The sequence below is a fragment of the Phocoena sinus genome, chromosome 19 (assembly GCF_008692025.1).
Source record: "Phocoena sinus isolate mPhoSin1 chromosome 19, mPhoSin1.pri, whole genome shotgun sequence".
Lineage (NCBI taxonomy): Eukaryota > Metazoa > Chordata > Mammalia > Artiodactyla > Phocoenidae > Phocoena > Phocoena sinus.
The window spans coordinates 31,696,677-31,716,932 of NC_045781.1; the positions used below are offsets into that span (position 1 = coordinate 31,696,677).

At 52.4% G+C, this 20,256-nt stretch overlaps 1 protein-coding gene across 6 annotated transcripts; it reads left to right on the plus strand.

Moving 5' to 3' along the window:
- The first annotated feature begins 4,170 nt into the window (after positions 1-4,170).
- On the plus strand, positions 4,171-20,009 carry ADGRG5 (adhesion G protein-coupled receptor G5). Of its 6 annotated transcripts, none has more exons than XM_032613345.1 (13): positions 4,171-4,319; positions 5,250-5,561; positions 9,075-9,176; positions 9,392-9,470; positions 10,101-10,323; positions 10,857-10,973; positions 11,685-11,801; positions 13,176-13,328; positions 14,063-14,184; positions 14,445-14,713; positions 15,325-15,442; positions 18,267-18,544; positions 18,924-19,160. In XM_032613345.1, the coding sequence occupies exons 3-13, from the start codon at positions 9,113-9,115 to the stop codon at positions 19,010-19,012; spliced, it is 1,629 nt and encodes a 542-aa protein (XP_032469236.1). In that variant the 5' UTR covers positions 4,171-4,319; positions 5,250-5,561; positions 9,075-9,112; the 3' UTR covers positions 19,013-19,160. The 6 variants fall into 6 exon arrangements, with proteins under 6 accessions (XP_032469236.1, XP_032469237.1, XP_032469233.1 ...); XM_032613346.1 differs by having other exon boundaries at positions 10,101-10,257; XM_032613342.1 differs by lacking the exon at positions 15,325-15,442 and having other exon boundaries at positions 18,924-20,009.
- Positions 20,010-20,256: the final 247 nt, after the last annotated feature.

Sequence of the window (20,256 nt, forward strand, 5' to 3'; positions counted from 1 at the left end):
TGGCACCAATGGCATGTGCTTAATTCGAGTCTCTGTGTCACCGTTTGATAACCCTCAAAATATTTCAGACCTTCCACCAGCAAAAAGGTTATGACTTGCTGAAAGCTCAGATGATGGTTAGCATTTTTTAGCAATAAAGATTTTTAAGTTAAAAAGGTTTTTTTAGACATAATGCTATCGAACACTTACTAGACTACAGTATAGTGTAAACGTAACTTTTACATGCACTGGGAAACCAAAAAATTCGTGTGACTCGACTTACTGCAATATTTGATTTACTGTGGTGACTTGGAACCGAACCTGAAATATCTCCAAGGTATGCCTGTATTTAGATCATGGTTGCAATCATGCATGCATCAGAATGAGCAAAGTATTGGCTCTTTGCAGCAAGAGGATCAGTTTTTGCAGAAGTATTTGGGGTTTCACTCCCAAGGCTCACTATGAATCCTGTGATAGTCAAACAGTTCTCTCTGGAAGTTCTTGGTCATTTCTCTTACAGAAGTTCTCTTCCTCTGTGGTCAGCTGCTGCTGCATTTCCACGGCATCACTTCCATCAACTTCATGAAATCTCACGCTTTTTGCAAGATCTGCAGTTTCACTCATAACCATTTGCTTTGTATTTGCGTGGTTAAATGTTAATAGCATCTGACAGTCAGCTAGGGCTGATTTGGGTGGGGATATGTGGTGGTTGAGAGGGAACTAACCTGTAAATGTTGCAGTGGCTGGCCTTTGCTTACTGTGTGTCCTTTGGACCTGAGAGATTCAGATATTGAGTACTCAGAGCACTGGAACATCCCCATTTTAAACTCGGGGAAATGCTCATTGAGGCTCTTGGCTCAGGCTTACCCAGAGTTTCACAGCCAGTAAGGACAGCCATGACCAAGAGTCTAGAGTTCTTGACCAGAGTTTTCTGGAGGTGGGGATACAGATAGTGAAGGTGGAGGAGGCTGAGTTGATGACGAACCTAAGCCCCAATTATAACATCATCACAATAGGGCTCTCTCTCAAGAAAAGAAACAAATATACTGTCCTGGGGTGTCTCTTGCAGGGGGTGAGGTGAGGAGAACTGCCCGCTCATAGACCCTAGCTGTGTGTTGACCATAGGCTTGGGAGTTCACATGAATTAACTCAGTCTTATAGCCCTCCTATGAGCTGGGTGTTGTTACCACCATCTCACAGTGAGAAATGTGATCCTCAGATCAGAAGCCCGGTGACAGACTCAGGTCACACGGCTGGGAGGTCTCAGAGCCCAGATCTGACTTTCAGTTTTCCCATTCTCATTCCTTTTGCTAAAACCACGCCTCCTGGCAGTCTTCTGGTTGCAGCGCTAATCTGGTGTCAGCCTCCCAGTGGCCCCTGAGGGGTTTCTTTCCCCGATTTAGCACAGGAGGGTTTTGATTGAGGCTTGTGTTAGTATTTCCCACACTTCCGCAGTTCTCTGGCCTGTGTCTCTGCCGCCACTTTTTGCCATCAACATATAGCACTCGTGCTATTATTTACTTAGTGTTTTTCTTTAAATCATTTCACTTTTTTCAGGACAGACATGTATTTTAGGCTAAATAGGAAATCTGTTATCAGGTGCTGTAACTAGAAGAAAGTCATAAAAATAAACGTCATGTAAATAAACAACATCATCAGTCTAGCTAGAAACTTTCTGTTAAAAAGGGATACAATTTGTACACCCATGTTCATAGGAGCATTATTCATAATACCCAGAAGGTAGAAGCAACCCCAGTGTCTGTTGGTGGATGAATGGATAAACAAAATGTGCTCTATACAGTCAAAGGAATATTTATTCAGCCTTAAGAAGAAAGGAAATTCTGACATATGCTACAGCATGGATTGACCATAAGGACATCATGTTAAGTGAAACAAGCCAGTCACAAAAGGACAAATATTGTATGATTCCGTTTAAATGAGGTTCCTAGAGCCAAACAGAGACAGAAAGTAGAGTGGTGGTTACTAGGGGCTGTAGGGAGTGGGGAATGGGGAGTTAGCGTTTAATGGGTGCAGCGTTTCAGTTTCTGGAGGTGGAAAAGCTCTGAAGATGAAAGGTGGCCATGGTTGCAATATGAATGTACTTAATGCCACTGAACCGTATACTTAAAAATGGCTAAAATGGTAAATTTCTTGCATATTTTGCCACAATAAAAAATCACTAAAAATCAGGTGTCTTGTTTTCTATGTCCAATAGAAGGTTGAAGAATGAAAATCAAAAGGACAGAAGGCAGTGGCAGAAAGAGGTTAGAGACAATTTAGTTCTAAATGGGCGCTTCTGGTTGCCACCGGGATTGAGAAAGACTGAAAAGTAAATGACTTTTTCATGGTGTGACTCAGTAGTTTATCTAAAGGCCTGTCGGGGTGCCACTTACTGCCCTCTCACAGATCACCGGGGGAGCAGCCCCCATGTGGAGAGACACTTCACTAGGGCTGGGGTGTGGCTCTCCCAGGCTGGGAGTGGGAAGTGGCTTGCCTTCCTCCCTGCCAGGGGGACTGAACAAGGACCTGACACACCTCCTAAAGCGGAAGCATCTGGAATGTTTTATAGGGGAATTGGAGTCAGGAAGGGCTTCCCAGAGTAGGCAGGACTGGGCCCTAAGGGATGGAGAGGAGCTAGCGTGCCACCCAGGTATGTGTGTGTCAGAGCAGGAACAGAGCAGGGAGATGGGGATGAACATGGCAAGCACATCCCGAACTGGCTGGAAGTAGAAGTTGGATGGGGCTAGACCATGAAGACAATGGGAGCCACTGCTGGCTTTTGAGCTGGGGAGTGTCTTGGCAGTGAGTTCCAGGATCTGGAGGGCAGGGTTATGTAACTGGCACCCCCAATTGAGGCGGTGCATAGTAAGGCTAGCACAGATCCAGGATGGAAAATAGAGGGGCTTTTGGGGTGAGCAGGGCTTCCTCCTGGGCCCTGAGAGCAGCTGCTGGTATTGTAACCCTAGAGGTGGCCAGGAGACCTTGGAAAGGAAGGAAGGGCCTAGAGGTCAAGGGCTTCATCATGGCCACGGAAAACCAAAGTGTGGAGGAGGGCAAGAGTTTGTCCAAGTCACCCAGCAGGAGTGTGGCCGAGGGGTCAGGGCACAGACACACGGGTGTCCCTGCAAAGTCTTTGCACTGCAGCTGGGGTGGGCCTGCGCCTCCCCTAAATCTCCCTGCCCTGCAAGGAGCAGCTCCCCTCCTTCCCCGCACAGAGGCCACCTGAGCTACCTGTGGGCTGTGCTTGAGCAGATACAGCAAGGCCTCCAGTGTTGGGGCAGAGAAGAGGGAGACCATGTTGGGACCTGCTTCTTTCTCCCTGTTGCTGCATCCCCATCACAGCCCTGGGGGTAGAAAAGCACATTCTTGAGTCAGAATTTTCCCAGGGAGTCTGGCTGGGGCCCTGGCAAGAGAGAGCACCCTGTCTCCCCACCAACACACACAGACACTTCCCCCTGTTGCTTAGGGTTCTGTGGACGAGGTGACTGATGTAGGACAGGCTGGTCCAGACCCCTGGCTCAAGGAGAAGCTGGCCGGCCTTCCAGCCTCACAGTTGTGGCCATGTTTTCTGAGCTCTGCTCCCAGTGAGCCCTTTCTCCAAAGGGCTCTGCACTGGGTAACTCTTGTCCTCCCAAGGCCTCAGGCACCCCATCTGTGAAACCTGAGGGCTTCACGGAGCACTTCCGGTGACTCTGCAGCATTACCCTTGATAAGCCCCACACCACCCCATGAAGCGGTACTGTCATTGTCTCCATTTTACAGAGGGGAAACTGAGGTTCAGAGAATTTCCGTCACGTGCCCAAAGTTACCCAGCCAGGAAATGGTGGGCCTGGGATTTGAACCCAGGCAGCGTGACCCAGCCCTTGCCTGAGGTCCTTGCCATCATCCATCTCATTGATCGTTAGGTCAGGCAGGGATCATTCTCCCTTTCCTACACAAGGGGAAACTGAGGCCAAGAAAGGCGACATCTCTTGCCCAAGGGCACAGAGCTGAGTGGGTCTTGGACCCCCTGGATGCCACACTGGCCAGCCCTCCTCCCTCTCCCCACGGAAGCCCAGCATCTCTGCAAATGTGCAGCTGCCGGAAGGAAGTGCTGCAGGCCCTGAGGGGGTGAGATCAAGGGGTGAGCTGAGAGTGGCTATCAGCTCAGAAGTAACAAATAGCCTTCTTTCAGTGAAAGAAGAAGGGACGTGGGAGCGTGCAGTGCAGCTGTTGGGTGAAGAGAGCAGAGAGAAGTGCAGGGGCAGGGAGGTCGCCTGCCCGCAGCACAGAGGTCCCCAACTTCCCCTTCCTCGTGCAGAAGGTGGCGAGACGGCGGTGAGACAAGAGCAGCTGCACAGGTGAGCCCCTCGGTCTGGGTCTTTCCATGCCCCACTCCCTCCAGATTCTGTCCTGACCCTTGGGTTCCCTAGCAGGCACTGGGCACGCCCCTGCCTGGGTGGTTGCTGGACTGGTGACATCCATGGAGCCGCAAGGTGGGGACTCACCTTCATTCCCTTCACCAGTTCCTGGGCCCCTGATGACAACCCCAAATCTCAGGAATGTACAGATCTATGTTTTTGAAAAAAGGCATTTAAATTAAGGAGTGGTTGGGTGCTGGGCTCAAATATGTATCCCTCCCACCCCCCTACCCCATGTGGCCTGGTGCAAGTTATTGAACTTTGCTTTTCTGCACCTGAGTTTCCTCATCTGTAAAATGGGGCTAGTCCAGTAACCTGCACCTCAGGTGACAGGGGTGAGGGCCTGGCACAGAGTTTATGTTGGGCAAATCAGAGCAGATGTGGTTCCTCTGAGTGACCTGGAAGGGAGCCTGGGGACAGTGCGTTCTCAGGCAAAGGCTCTGGACCTGGCTGGGTCACAGACCCCCTGTTGGGTGCTGGTGGAGCCTCCTTTTCCCTGCCTGTGAAATGGGGCTGATAATGGCACCTGTCAGGACTTTCCTGCAGAGACCACAGGTTCACTTTTCACCCAGGCCAGGGGGAGGCCGGAAGTAGGGACTTCAGCCTTTGGTTGGCAAGAGCAGTTGTTGGGAGGGTCAGGTGGGGCCCTATCCAGGAACGCAGTGGCTCAGTGGAGCCTGGTGCTGTTGGGGAGAGGGTGGGCACAACCAGCTCTGGATAGGAAGGCAGGGCTTCCGAGCTCTCCCGCCGAGTGTAGTCCTGGCTGGCAACCTTGGGTCAGAGCCTTAGATTCCCTGGAGTGTGGATCATGGAAATGGTTGTTTGAGTCTCTCTCCCTGGGAGATAGATGACCTTGGCCTCATTTTACAGATGAGAAAATCTGAAGCACAGAAAGGTCAAGTTCCTTGCCTAAGGTCAGACCTCAAGTGCTGAATACTGGAACTCGTTATCGAATTTACATCTTCTGAAGGCTCTGTTCTGCTCTCCACTTGTCGCCTCATGCATACAGCAACTCAGCCACCAGGCCATCTTTAGGAGGCTGCAGTGCATTGTGGGAGAGAGCACTTGACTTGGAGTCTGGGTTTGCGTTTCGGCTGCCCACTGGCCTGCTGAAGAACCCCGGGAAAACCCTTGTGTGGTATTCAGTTTTGCCACGGTCAATGGAACCTTCTTGAGTGTCAGGTAAGGGATTTCTGTTTTCTAGAGGACCCCAAATAGCAAATCGCAAAAAGAAGGAGATGGCTGAGGGTGTGAGGTAATGGTGAGTGGTGGTCTCTCTGAAAAGATGAGGCGGGGGACGTTGGAGGTTGCAAGCAGAAGTGAAGATTGTGGTTGCTCCTGGGAAAGGGGGTGGAAACCACAGCTTCTCTTTGGGCGCTTGGTGGGGGGGATGTCACTTCTGCTTTGGCCTTAATTTCCCCAGCTGCAGGGTGGGGTTAAGCTCCTCTTCCCTCTGTGTATGGCTGGCAGAAGCATGGCCAAGGGCCTGGGGACCCCGTCTTAGGGTCCAGACCCTGGAGGTCAAATCCACATCACTGTCTGGGCCTCAGTTTCCCCATTCGTACTGTGAGGGGGTCTTTTCTACACTCTCGGGTTCTCAGTTTTCTCACCTGAAACATTCCAAATGGTTTCATTCAGTGGTTTCCTTTGTCCCCCCAAATCTTTTCCCTCAGTTGCTGAGGTTCTGAGAGGGTAAGTGAATTGCCCAAGGTAACACAGCCAAATAAATAACCTAATAGCCAAATAAATAAGAACCCAGCACTCTATGACTCCAAAGTCTTTATTCTCTTTTATTTATTTATTTATTTATATGTGTTATATTATATGTGTTATTTTTAACCTGTTCTTTCCGCTCAATGATATGCTGTGCTCCTCTTCTATGTGGCTATTTACATCGTAATTCTTAATAGTGAAATGGCAATCCATCGTACTGTATTTTTTTAACTTTTAATTTTGAAAAAGTGAAAAATTCACAGGAAGTTGCAAAAAAGGTTTTGTGTGCGTTTCATCCAGTCTTCTTCAATGGTAACATCTTTCACACCTAAGGTACAATATCAAAACCAGGAAATTGACTTTGGTACAATTCACAGCCTTTATTCAATTTCATCAGTTTTTATGCACTGATTTGTGTGTGTGTGTGTGTGTTTAGTTCTATGCAATTTTATGACGTGTAGATTCTTGTCACCACCATCACAATAAAGATACAAAACTGTCCCATCGCCACAAGGCTCCCTAGTGCTGCTCCTTTACAGAAACACCCCTCGTCCTTAACTGTTGGCAACCACTAATCTGTTCTCTGTCTCTATAATTTTGTTATTTCAAGAATGTCATATAAATCAAATCATACTGTATGCAACATTTCGAGATTGGCTTTCCCTTGAGATCCATCCAAGTTTTGAGTAACAGTATATTTTTCTAATTGCTGAGTTGTAGTTCATGGTACAGATGTACCTGAGGTTGTGTAACCATTCACCCATTGAAGGCACGTTGGAATTGTTTCCAATTTGGGGCTATTGCGAATAAGGCTGCTATGAAGTTCTGTAACAAGAGAAGCCACTGCAAAGAGAAGCCCCCGCTCGCCACAACTAGAGAAAGCCAGTGCGCACCAATGAAGACCCAATGCAGCCAAAAATAAATAAATTAATTAAATTAATTGAAAATAAATAAACTATGTGTGTGCGTTAAAAGAAAAAAAAAAAAAAAAAACTTAAGTGCCTGGTAGGGCTTGGTGACTGGTGAAGCTTCACCAGAAGCTTGGTCCTGGCTGTTTTATCAAGGAGCACCAAAATGTCAGTAGCTACAGGATACTTTTCTTAGAATGGTCAGTTCTTCGGAGAAGAATTTTCTCCTGCCTTGGAGCATCATTGCCTGGCTGCTGGCAGTCTTCTGGAAGCTGATTGGAGGAGGAGGTGGGGCGGGGATATGGCTTAATTTTCCTGTACCAGAATGGCACCTTGCAGATTCTCTCTGGTGCACTGTCTGCAGGCAATGTACCTTGTGTTGGAGGGTAGGGTTGAGGATGCAAGGGCGGTGAGGAGGGTTCCTGGATGCTCCAGGTGGCAGAGGAGATCTGGGGACCCAGCTGGTCATTTTAAAAACTCACAACCAGCAGGCCCCCATTTTTAGCCTCACCCTTCATCCCACCTCCAGAGGTTCCCGATGCCTCCAGCGCTCAGGTGCTCCCACAGTTGTGAGGCTTGACCTAGCTGGCTTCCCCATGTCCCCTCCCCGATCCCCCCACCCGCTGTATTCACCTCTCCTTACTGCAAGCACTTGGGTTCAACATCTTACGGTCTGCTAACTTCTGTTTTTTTAAGCAGGTGGCCACCTGCTTTGCGGCCTCCAAAGTTTCACTGATATCGCTCATCTGCTGTTGTCTTCTTTCCCATTGTTCTGTCTTTTGTGGCTTTGTGTCTGTTTTATTCATTCACTCTCATTTTAGTGGAGTTTCAGGGGTAGGCATAAATTTGCTATGTTTAAGCAGAAGTTTATTAGTTCATTTTAACGTTAAAAAAATAAATTTATTTATTTATTTTTGGCTGCATTGGGTCTTCATTGCCGCACACGGGCTTTCTCTAGTTGCGGTGAGCGGGGGCTACTCTTCCTTGCGGTGCGTGGGCTTCTCATTGCGGTGGCTTCTCGTTGTGGAGCACGGGCTCTAGTTGCGCGAGCTTCAGTAGTTGTGGCACCTGGGCTCAATAGTTGTGACATGCAGGCTCAGTAGTTGTGGCTCCTGGGCTCTAGAGCGCAGGCTCAGTAGTTGTGGCGCACAGGCCTAGTTGCTCTGCGGTATGTGGGATCTTCCTGGACCAGGGATCAAACCCACGCCCCCTGCATCGGCGGGCAGATGCTTAATCACTGTGCCACCAGGGAAGTCCCTATTAGTTAATTTTAAAACCAAGGGAAATGAGGGCAGAGAGGGACAGATTCTTTTTTTTTTTTTTAAACCAAAACATTGGATTTATTTTCACAAATTTGAACCTGACATCTTAATTCATAGCTAACAGCTGCCATAGATTCTGGCAGTCACAAAAATAAGTGAAAATGAAGTGAAGGTTGCAAAGTAAGTGTTGAATACAGTACTTAACAATATGTTCAAATCCCATTATACTTTAAAATGTGCTTTGGGGGAATTCTTTGTGGACAAAGGCAGTGGTTTTTCTGATGTCATCCAGCTGCTGTGATTCTTGGTGGCCTCTGACCTCCCACGATTGTCATCAAAACCAGCCTTCTCCTGAAACTCTTAGTTCTCGTCTTTTTCTCTGCTCCAATTTTCGGATTCCCCCAGCTGCTGCTCCTGGCAGTTTAATCAGAGAGGGACAGATTCTTGCCCGAAGTCACATGGTGGGTGAACGACAGGGCTGGACAGGATTAATGACAAGCAACTCCCAATGTTCCCCTGGGTAAGATCAGAGCCCTGGGGAGGCCCCCAGAGATACCATGTTTTGGGAGGAGGATGTGTCTCAGGCAGAGCGGCAAATGGTCAAGGATTCTGGAGTAACAGAGACGTGGCTTCAGGCAGCCTCATGCAAAGCAAGACGCCTTGCTCTCTGAGCCACGGTTTCCTCATCTGTGAAACGCAGGAGTAGTGAGGATCAAATAAGATGCTGCATGTCCTATTCTTGGGGTATGCCAGATGCCTAGAGTTAGAGGTGGCTCTTTTACCAAGGTGACAAAGACGTGCACCTTTTCCAGGGCGGGAGCCAGTTCTTGGAGGAGACTCGGTACAGGACATGGATCGCTGCGGGGCCCTTTTCCTCTGCCTGTGCCTCTTGATGTCTCAGAGCAGAACAGAGGGTAAGAGGGCTCCGCTGAGCTGCAAGAGCCATCCTAGCCTGGACCTTTGGCTGTGATGTGAAGCGGGGAGGCCTCAAACCAAGGGAGATTGAAAAGGGGCACTTAGGCCTCCTGGGGCAGCAGGAGGCTGGGGCGGAAGGCCCAGAGGCCATGGGGCGGGAGGCGGGGCAGCTGCAGACAGAGACTGAGGCGGATGTCTGACTCTCTCCTCACAGAGGCATCCCAAGAAATCCTGCGCTGGATGAAGAAAATGGAGATGGCAGCCAGGAGCCGGAGTCTCACTTCTTTTGCTGAGTGAGTTGGGTGTCCCACCTCTCCCTCCCAGAGTCAGCTGTGCCTCCACCCCCAGCTTGCACCTTGAATCCATGGCCCAGGGTTGGTCCAGTGTAGACTGTTAATTCATTTATTCAACACTCATTTATTGAGTAGCTACTGTGTGCCCGGCACCAAGCTCTGGAGATGTGGGATAGACACATCCCTGTTCTCATTGAGTTTACTGTCTGGTTGGGGGCCCTTAACCATGGATGCCATGAAACCAGGTGCAGAATCATGGGTCTCCATGCATTTTTCTGGGAAGGGGCTCCAAGACTTGGGCTGGGCTCTCCAGGGTCTGTGACCCAGAAGCCTAGTAGCTCAGGGTGAGAGGCCAATGCTGATGACTGACCAGGGAATCATAGGGCTGTGGAGCACTTCAGTCAGTGGGGAGCTGCCAGGGAAGGCTTCCTGGAGGAGGTCAACAAACTGGAACCCATACAAGAGTTAATGGAAGGAGATGGGTGGGATGGGGAGGTGAGAGTGTACCAGGAACACTGTATGCAGAGGTCTAGAGGTGGGAGTGACAGGGGTGTGGGATGGGGGAGGCTGTGGAGAGTCCCACTCACCTCCATCCTTACCCCGGGCTCCGGCCATCTCTCTCACTTTCAGGCTCATCCACGGCCTAGAGTCAAGGCTACTCAATGCCAGCTTTGGGGGCCATAACCTCACTTTGCGGACGCATACCATCCAGACACTAGCCTTCAAGCTGGGCTGCAACTTCACTGGCCTCTCACTAAGAAGTGCTGCTCTGCAGCAGGCCCCCCAGGTCAGAGGTGGCCAGGGATTGGGGGTGGCCAGAGCCTCTACCCCAGAAATCCTGCGGGGGTTTAAGGTCTGGACTTTCCCCAGGGTCCATCGCCCACCTTCCCACCAATCAGGGCTCTGCCTTAATAGCTGTGAGCTGCCGCCTCTGTAAAATGGGGCTGACGTTCTTCATGTGAATGATGGAAAGGGGGTGCTTGTGGCCCCTCGGGGGCAGTGTCCTCTTCCTGCTTTTGCAGGTTCCTGGGGTGAGGCAGTCGTGGGAGAGGCCAGGGGAACAGGACGCCTTTGAGGGCCCTGGTATGATCCCTGCTGAATACCTGGGTGCTGGGGGATGATGCTCCATCTTCAGGGCCCCAGCTGAGTGGAATAAATAACCCAAATTCAAGACCGGAACAGCCTGAAGGGAAGGCCTGAGATCGGGGGAAGTTTGGGTTGGAGGTGCAGCCTGGCAGGAGAGGGTTCTGTGGGTGGAGGCTCCAAGGTAGGAGAGGCTCGGGGCAAGGCTGGGAGGGCTTCCTGGGGAGTGGGGAGCAGTGAAGGTGTTGTGGTGGGTCTGGAGGCTTCGGGCACCAGGCGCAGCCCATCTCTGGCTCTCCACAGGCCCAGGTCCCACTCGCCATGCAGTTCCCAGCTGAGCTGACTCACGATGCCTGCAGGGTGCGCCCCAGGGAGCTGACTCTCATCTGCATCTACTTCTCCAACACCCGCTTTTTCCAGGTCAGGGCCTGCTGGTAGGCCAAGCAGGGTGGATGTAGGCTCCTTCTTGGGGGGTCACTGCAGGCATGCATGCCACCTCCTGGCCTCTGGGCAGGGACCAGCCTACTGTGCAACTTCAGTCAATCAGTGCCCCTCTCTGGGCCTCTGTTTTAGCAAAATGGAAGGGAGGCATGATTATAATGTGCAAACGAGACCTAAGAAATCTACTGTTTGTGTGCCTCTCCCTAGATGGGAGATAGACAAGTAGGTCACAAGATCTTTGTCCTCAGAGAGCTCTCTATCTCAATAGTTAGACCAGGACCTTAGAGACTTAATTTTAGCTTGAGGTTGATTATAACCATAGAGATTTAAAGGGATGGATGAATCAGGGTGGGATCAGGATGGTTCCCAATGAGCAGTCCTGGAGGGCTTCTGGAGGAGGTACCTTTTAACCTTGGCTTTGAAAGTGAGTTAGGGTAGGGTGACATGGAGGGTATGAGGCTGGAATTCATTTAACAAATGGGAGGTGATGGTGGTGGTAGTGAGAAGACAGGGTTCCAGGTGGAGGGGGCAGCATACGCAAAGGCTGTGAGGCTGGCGCAGATGTACAAGTGAAAGCCATGCTGCTTGTTCTCATCCAGGGAGGAGGGGCTGGAGAATGGGGGCTCTTGGACCTCATCCAGGGTCTCCTCATGTCCCCTCCAGTCAGTGCTTCTTCTGTTGCCCTTCCAGAAAGACATCAATTCATCTGTGCTCAATAACTATGTTCTGGGGGCCCAGCTGAGCCATGGACAAGTGAGCAACCTCCGTGAGCCGGTGAACATCAGCTTCTGGCACAACCAAAGCCTGGTATTGTTGGGGCCACCCCCACATCCACCCCACCCCTACCCCCTTGTGGCTGTCCTGTCGAACACTGGTTTGATCAAACCCAGACTTGTGGAACTATCTTAGAAACAAGCTGCTTTAAATCTATCATACTTTGAAAATTCCTGCCAAAGAAATGAGAGAGAAGCTTTTACACACTGCATTCATCAGGATTCTTTGAATTGCACGTGGTAGAAAACCAACTCAAGCCAGCTTATTGGCTCGTGTACATGAAATGTCCAGGGCTGTTCTAGCTTCAGGCACAGATATGATGCCATAATGACTCAGTCTCCATCTCTCAACAATGGTTTCCGCCTTGGCTTTCCACTCTGTGGCAAGATGGCAGCTGAAGTGCTGGACCTCCTTCCCCTCTTCTCAGCAGGCTCTTTCTTGCCAGTGCAAACCAGGATCCCATAACGGATTCTAAAGGTCCAGCTGGGTCATGTGTCATCCATCCCTGACCCATCACTGTGCCCAGGGGGATGGAACATGTAGATTGGCCAGACCTGGGTCACATGGCCCAGGGACTGGGCTGGATTCATTTGACCTGTCATTGGGAGAGGGATGGGTCCTCAAGGAAACTACAGATATTGATGCCGAAAGAAAGAAGAAGGGCTGCTGGGAGGGCACAAGCCCTGATGGCATTCCCGAAAAGCCCCAGAGTCTGGCCATATCCTCTGTCAGCCTCATCAGGACCGCTCTGCACTCCCAATTTCTCCACTGTCCTTTCCTTTCATTCTTCTGGGCTTTTGCCCCTGTTACATCCTTGCTCCACTTCTGTTGAAATCTGCTGTGTCCTCTAAGGCCTCAGGGCCTCGGTTGTCCCTTCCCTTCTCAGGCCTCCTCTGCCTTTTCCTCCATGGTCTTCCATGGAGTGCCTGTTTCATTTCCCTCACCTTTCCACCCACAGGGCTTGGCGTCAGGGTTGTCTGTAGCTGACTCTCTCTCTCCCCCACTGGGATGGGTCTGGACGGTCATTGCTCCCCATGGGGAGGAGGGGAAAGCGGACATTGATTATAGAGCACCTACTGTATTGGCCAGAGCTGGGCACTCAAGATTTCTCATTGCCTTTGATTATTCCACCATCCTTGTGACTTCAGTATAAATGATCGCATTTTGCAGATGAATAAACTGAGGCTCAGAGAACCTCTGTGACTTTCCCAGGCCACTCTCAGGGTCCGTTGGGGAGGTGGGGCTGGAATCTGGTCTGTCTGATGCCAAAGCCCAGCCAGTGCCTGGTAAAATGTTGACAAGGGTGCAGCTGAGTCACCTTTGGCCCCCACAATTTCCGGACCCTCCCTGATCCATGGCCCTCCCCTCTACCCCTTGGATGCACCCAATTCCAGCATCTCCCCTTAGGAAGACTACACGGTGACCTGTGTCTTCTGGAAGGAGGGAGCCAGCAAGCACCACTGGGGGGCCTGGAGCACTGAGGGCTGTCGCACAGAGCAGCCCTCACCTTCCCAGGTGCTCTGCCGCTGCAACCACCTCACCTACTTTGCTGTTCTCATGGTATGTGTGCATCTAGCCTGGGTGAGGGTGGTCAGAGCTGCAGATGGCCCCATATCCAGGACAGAGGAGAAAGGCAAAAGCTGGTGCAGGGGGCAGAAAATCCAACTCAAATGGGCTCAAGGAAAAAAAAAAACCAAAACACCTTATGGGTTCATGTTCCCGAAAAGGCTGGGTTAGGCTTCAGGCATGTCTTGATCTAGGGGCTCAATGTCACCAAGACAGGACTCTATCTCAGTCTCTCAATTGTTCTTGCTTTGTGTTAGCTTAGTTCTCAGACAGGATCTCCCCATGGGCTTATAATATGGCTGCTGGCATTTCCTGTTTTATGTCCTACTAGGTTCAGGTCAGTAGAACGAGAGCTCTCTCACCGAATTCTGCCAGCCAAAGCCATAGGATTGAGTCCCACAGGCCTAGAGTGTGTCCCATGCCCATCCCTTAACCAATCACTGTGGGCAGGAGGAGGGAAGGTTCTGATAGGCCAGGCCTGGTGCACCTGACTACACATAGTAGGAGAAGTGGAGGGTCCACCCACGTGCGGGAGTGAGGGAGGGGAGGAAGGGGAGATGGGAGTTGGGAGGCAGAAAAGCCACTGTGTCTGCTGTGGCTGTTTTCAAGTCAGGACCACGGCTAGGGTTGTAGGGTAGGGGGGGCTTGAAGCTGAGGTCTTGGCAGGTGTCTTTGATTTAGGCAGTGGAGGGCATTTCCATGCTTCTGGCCCCCCTTCCCTCCCACAGCAACTCTCCCAGGCCCCGGTCCCTGCAGAGCTGCTGGCGCCCCTCACATACATCTCCCTGGTGGGCTGCAGCATCTCCATCGTGGCCTCGCTGCTCACTGTCCTGCTGCACCTCCTTGCCAGGTATTCCCCTGCCCTCGTGCTGGGCCAGCCCACCCACTGCTGCTCAGCACCCCTCCTTCTTTCCTACTTGGGCCCCCAGAGTCAGGTGGGCTTTTCCAGAGTGCAGAGGCTGGGAAGCAGGAGACCAGCCTCCTTGCGTGTGGCTGTTGTTGGGTCCCTGCCCCTCTCGACCTGTGTCCCGGTCATTACGTGTCTATGAGCCCAGGTGGTGGCGCTGCCTGGTGACGTCAGGTCACGGAGGGCCACGCCCCCACCCGCAGGAAGCCGAGTGATTCCCTTACGTGCATCCACGTGAACCTGCACGCCTCGGTGCTACTCCTCAATGTCGCCTTCCTGCTGAGCCCAGTGCTGGCCGTGCCCCCCGTGCCTGAGTCAGCATGCGTGGCACTGGCTGCCACCCTGCACTACGGGCTGCTCAGCAGCTTCACCTGGATGGCCATTGAAGGCTTCAACCTCTACCTCCTACTTGGGCGCGTCTACAACATCTACATCCGCCGATACGTGCTCAAGCTCTGTGCCCTGGGCTGGGGTAAGCACGGTCTCCCTCTCGCTTGCTTCCTGAGGCTTCCAGCCAGACTGGGCGTCTGTCCCCTCCTGTCCTCTTTCTCCTCCACTGCCATGACCACTGGTCACCATCCCTGCCAGCACCCACCGCCGCTTCCTACATGACTATTCTTATCACCACTTCCACCTCCAAAGCATCTATATCACCACCACTTCCAACACCACCGTCACCTCCACCATCCTCAGCCTTGTGTTCACCACCATCTCTGGTACCACCATCATCGGCGTCTCTATCACCACCCTAGCCCCTGTCTTCATTATCTCTTTCCTCACCGGTTCCCAAACCCTCTCTCCCGTTACCTTCCAGCCATCACCTCCCAGTGTGACCACTACTACTGCCGCTACTGTTCCACCCTACAGCCCTCATTCATATCAGCCTTCTCTAAGACCACCAGGCTAATTGCTCTGAGGCTGGACCACGTGACAGCGGCTGGGGACTCAGAGCGATCTCTTTCCCTCCCCTCCCCCCACCCTCTGCTTGCCCAGTGGAATCCTGTTTTAGCAGCCCCAGGAACCCATGACCAGCCCATCTCTGGGGTCTCCTGACAGATACTGAGCCTCTGTCCCACCCCTCAGGGGTCCCGGCCTTCCTGGTACTGCTCCTTCTTGCCGTCAAGAGCTCAGTTTACGGACCTTACAGGATCCCGCTCTCCGACAGCCAGGGGAACAGCACGGGCTTCCAGAGCACGTCCATGTGAGTGCGCTCAGGGCTGCGGCAGCCTCTCTGGCTCTAGTCCTGGGGCTCTAGACAGGGTGCCTTGTAGGCGGGGCACTGACTGCAGGGCAGGGAGGGGACTACTGCTTACACGGGGCGTGGTTTCCAGGGGTCTTTGCCACGCCCCTTCTGCTGGATCCCTAAGGGCTCCTGCAGGACGGGTTCACTCTCTATGCTAGTTCTAGGAAGCACATGGGCCTCCAAGGCCAGGCCGGGGCAGGGGGGCCTTTGCCCCTCCCGGCCGCTGGCGGCCAGCGCCCCTCTGGCTCTCAGGCCCTGCGGTGGAGCTCAGCCTGTGCCTGGCTCTTCTCTCTCCTCACCTCCGTGCTTCGCTCAGGCGCTTGGCTGTGGCTCCCCCTGACCTGTGCCTGGCATGGCACTGCCAGCCCTCCAACCCTCCTAGTCAGAGAAGAGAGTGTTGTGGGGATTGGGACACCACAGGCACCGTGCTCAGAGTGTATGTGGGGAGGGGGCCCAAGGCGGTTTGGGGGACAGACTCTGTCGCTCCTTCCCGTGCCCTCGGACATTAACCTCTTTCTTGTGATGAAATGTTTCTGACAGTCAACATAGAGGGAGTAGCTTAACAACCCCCTGCAGACCCGTCACCAGCAGTTGGCCGTCTGGCCTTTTTCCCTCTCCTGGCTGACACCAGCTCAGGACGGCTGAGGGCTGGCTCTGAATCCTCACAGCAAGGAGCAGGCCCCATTGTCAGCCCTTGTTTACAGTTGGGGAAACGGAGGCACAGGCGGCTGAAGAACCCTGGCCAAGGAGACCCAGCCAGTTGAGGGCAGAGCTGGGACTTGGCTCTAGAGCCCAGCCCCCAACCACTGCCCATCCCAGTCTCTGGGAAGTGAGGGCTCTGGGCACGGAGTGAGGCTGAGATGGGGTTAATTCCTCTCTGTGAGGGTGGGGGTGTTTTCTCAGAGCAAGTGTGACTTAGGACTCTTTAAATGTGTGTTTTTATTGTATAACACGTGACATGGCAAGAGAACTGCAGTGATGCTTCCACAGAACAGGAAGCACGTTAATGCAGGGATGTTAGCGAGCTCCCGCCCGAAGAACCATCTCCTTCCCGGTCTTCCTCACCTCTCCCTCTCCCCTCTCACCCTGGACTTTGTGACTTTTATTCTCCTGCATTTAAAAAACCCTTACTACATATATATGTCTTTTTTAAAAATTCTTTTACATTTTTTGTTTTATTTTTTAAATTGAAGTATAATTGACATATAACACTTCATTAATCTCAGGTGTGCAACATAACGATTTGGTTGTATATATTGCCAAATGACCGCGACAATAAGTCTAGTTAACATCTGTCACCAGACATACGGAATTGATTTTTCTTGTGATGAGAACTTTTAAGATCTACTCTCTTCGCAACTTTCAATTATGCAATACAGTATTGTTAACTGTAGTCACCATGCTGTACATGACATCCCCAGGACTTATTTATTTTACAACTGGAAGTTTGCAACTTTTGACCCCCTTCACCCGTTTTGCACCCTGTCCCTCCCCTCCCTGGCCTCTGGCAACCACCAGTCTCTTTTCTGTATCTATGAACTTGTTTTTTTGTTTGTTTGTTTTAGATTCCACAAGTAAGTGAGATAATATGGTATTTGTCTTTCTTTGTCTGACTTATTTCGCTTAGCATAACGATCTCAAGGTCCATCCATGCTGTCGCAAATGGCAAGATTTCCTTCTTTTTATGACTGAATAATATTCCATTATGTTTATGTGTGTGTGTGTATGTATATAGCACATCTTCTTTAACAGCGATTTTTAAAAACCTTGAAAATAACTCCAGTGCCCACTGACAGGACACCGGACTAGTAAATGCGATAGAGCCACCCCTGTCAGACAAATCATCTGGCAGTGAACAGGAATGATCCACCACCACACTCATCCATTTGGATGAACCCCCAAAATCATGTTCAAGGACTCTGTGACTGCAGTGAAAGGAGCCCGAGCAGGTGATCGTGACAGTTAGGGGCACAGGCTCTGTGCTTAGACCACGGGGCTTCAAGTCCCACCTTAGGCAGGTGTGCGTTTCTAAGCCTCATAGGGTCACCGTGAGGATCGCATGGCTGATTCATGGAAATCACGTGACCTGATGGGGTAAAAGGCAGCACCTGCCTTGAAGGTGTTTGGGGGAAGCAGAGGCCGTGAAGACCTCACGGAGGGTCTAGGACCAGGGCTGGGGCCACTGTCAGGGATCTCTCTGACCTTCCCTCTGCCCTCGGTGGAGTTTTCCTGCTGCTCCCCCGGCTCCTCAGTCCACACATGGAGAGCGCCCCTCCACCAAGCTGTGAGTTGCAGCAGCTCAGGGAAGGGCCGGTGGCCCTGTCCAGGTGGGGAGGGGCTCCTGGCACCGCTGCACAAAGATGGGGATGAGATGTTGATAATCGTGTGGTGGGTGGAAGGAGAAGTTTCCAGCAAAGAGGACCATGGACCAATGATGTAATCAATACCTTATAAGTTGACAGTTGGGCTGGGCGTGGAAGGGGGAAGGGTTAGATGTTCAAGGGAGGAAAGAAAGAGTTTTCAGGTGGGTAAGAGAGGGTAAAGGAGGCATGCAGAGGCTTCAGGCATGGGGCTGAGGTGGCAGGTGGGTCCTACCTGGTGGCCTGGCTGGAAAGCTGAGCCTAGGACTTCACCACGTGTGCAGTCAGGCAAGAAATGACGGGTCTGAGCCGGAAGACCGGACCGGGTTCAAGAGGCAGTCCAGAGGCCCAGGAGACCGTGGCTTCCCTGCCACCAGTCTTGGGAGCCACACCAACCCCGGCGCTTCGCCCCTCCCCTGCAGATGCTGGGTGCGGAACGCCTGGGTGCACGGTGTCCTGGTCATGGGCTCTGGTGGCCTCACATCCCTTTTCAACCTGGTGGTGCTGGCCTGGGCGCTACGGGTCCTGCACAGACTGCGGGCGCAGAAGAAGGCGCTGGGCCCCCGGGCCTGCTGGGATACCGTCACCGTGCTGGGCCTCACCGTGCTGCTGGGCACCACCTGGATCTTGGCCTTCTTCTCCTTTGGTGTCTTCCTGCTGCCCCAGCTCTTCCTCTTCACCACCTTCAATTCGCTCTACGGTAGGGCCTGTGGTTGACGTGGAGGAAACCCCAGGGGGGTAGTGTACAGCTGCTACATGTTTACTACTGCAGGGCTCCAGGTTGAGGGGGTGAGTCAGGGGCTGAAATCTGGGCCCTGACAAGCTGGTTTGGGGCTACGCCCGCCCATAGGAAGGGGCGCCACCTTGTAATTTGCACAAAGGCAGCCTATGGGCTAGCGGTGGCTGGTCCTCCAGCTCCTACGCCCGGTCCCTTCTGGCCTCCAACAGGAAGGGCTTCTGAGAATTACTGCTGGGCCTCAGGGAGGCCCCACTTACCCCAGCCAAGGAGGTGCCTGGATCTTGGAGGAGGCCCCACGCTGTTCCTGCGATGCTTCTACTAACCAGTCTTTTGCGTGCAGGTTTCTTCCTCTTCCTGTGGTTCTGCTCCCAGAGGCGCCGCTCAGAGGCAGAGATGGAGGCATTCAGCTCCTCCCAGCTGGTGCAGTAGTATGGACTGTCTGGACCTCCTGGCCTGGAGCCCCCAGCTTCTCTGGCTGCCTGCAGCCAGAGGCCCTGGCTTCCACTCGAGAAGATGGCAGTTCAGCTGCTGGACATCAGAGGCCACTGTCACCTCCAGGGGGCCTTTTCCACCTCCATGCCTTGCCCAGGCCCAGAGGGCAGCGTGTTGCTCTCCGTCCCCAGGCATTCTGCTCTGGGGCAGGTCCAGCCCCACCTGGGGGCAGCAAACTTGCCCCTGGTGCCTGGGCCCAGCTGGCCAGGCCTATGGCCAGAGCGCTGGCCTGGGAGTCAGGAGGCCACGTTTCAATGCCTTTCTCTGAGTTTCACTGTCTGACCTTGGGCCTGTCATTTCTCACTGACCCTTGGTTTCCACATCTGTGACATGGTGGCAGATGGCTCTGGTCCTGCCTAATCCCAGAGCTTTATGCAGATTCAATGGCACCAGGGAGGACGAGGTCATAGTGGGGTGGGGATCCCCACCCCGGCCTGAGCCTGCCCTTGAAACACCTGCTGAGCCCTGCTTCCTTCCTCCGGGAGAGGGTCAGCCTTGGCCGGGGGTCCCCAGCCCAGCGCTTAGAGACCCACCCAGTGTGTGAGACCTCACCAGCCTGTAATTGAGGCCTCTTTTCCTTTAACCCCCAAATTATGATGACTCTAACTCCAAGTCCACCCTTCCCAAAGATCAGGAAGTCCAGTCCTTTCCAGAGGCTCCTCTTCCAGCATTCCCCAGACCCCCATAGGCCATTAAGACCAGCAGCTGGGGCCACAGGGCTTCCTGGAGGTGGGAGGGGAGCACCTCTTTCCCCTCCATCTGAGCTCCAGTGATCCGGCTATTTGATGACTGGGCAGGATTGAATTTCACCTGGTAGGCGTGAGGGTGTGGGTTCTAAATCCCAAGCTTGTTTGTCTGTTCTCTTGGAGTTGGTGGGCACCTAAAGTATTTATAAATTGGTATAAATTATACAAGTCTTTTGTCAGGCTTCCCATTTCAGTTTCCTTCCTGTTTGTTTTGTTAGCTGTTGCAGTTGTAGAAAATCACCATTGCCCTTGACCTGTTCTGTCAGGCCAAGTGGGAGACCACTCATGAAGCGAGCGCCCTTTCCCAGGCTTCACACCAGGGGGCCCTGTTGGCCAATGTCAGAAGCCACTGGGTCCAAAACCCTGTCTGGTGATGCTGTGGTTGCCTGTCTGTGGATATGACACACCAGATGGAGAGGCTCTGCCTCCAGGACT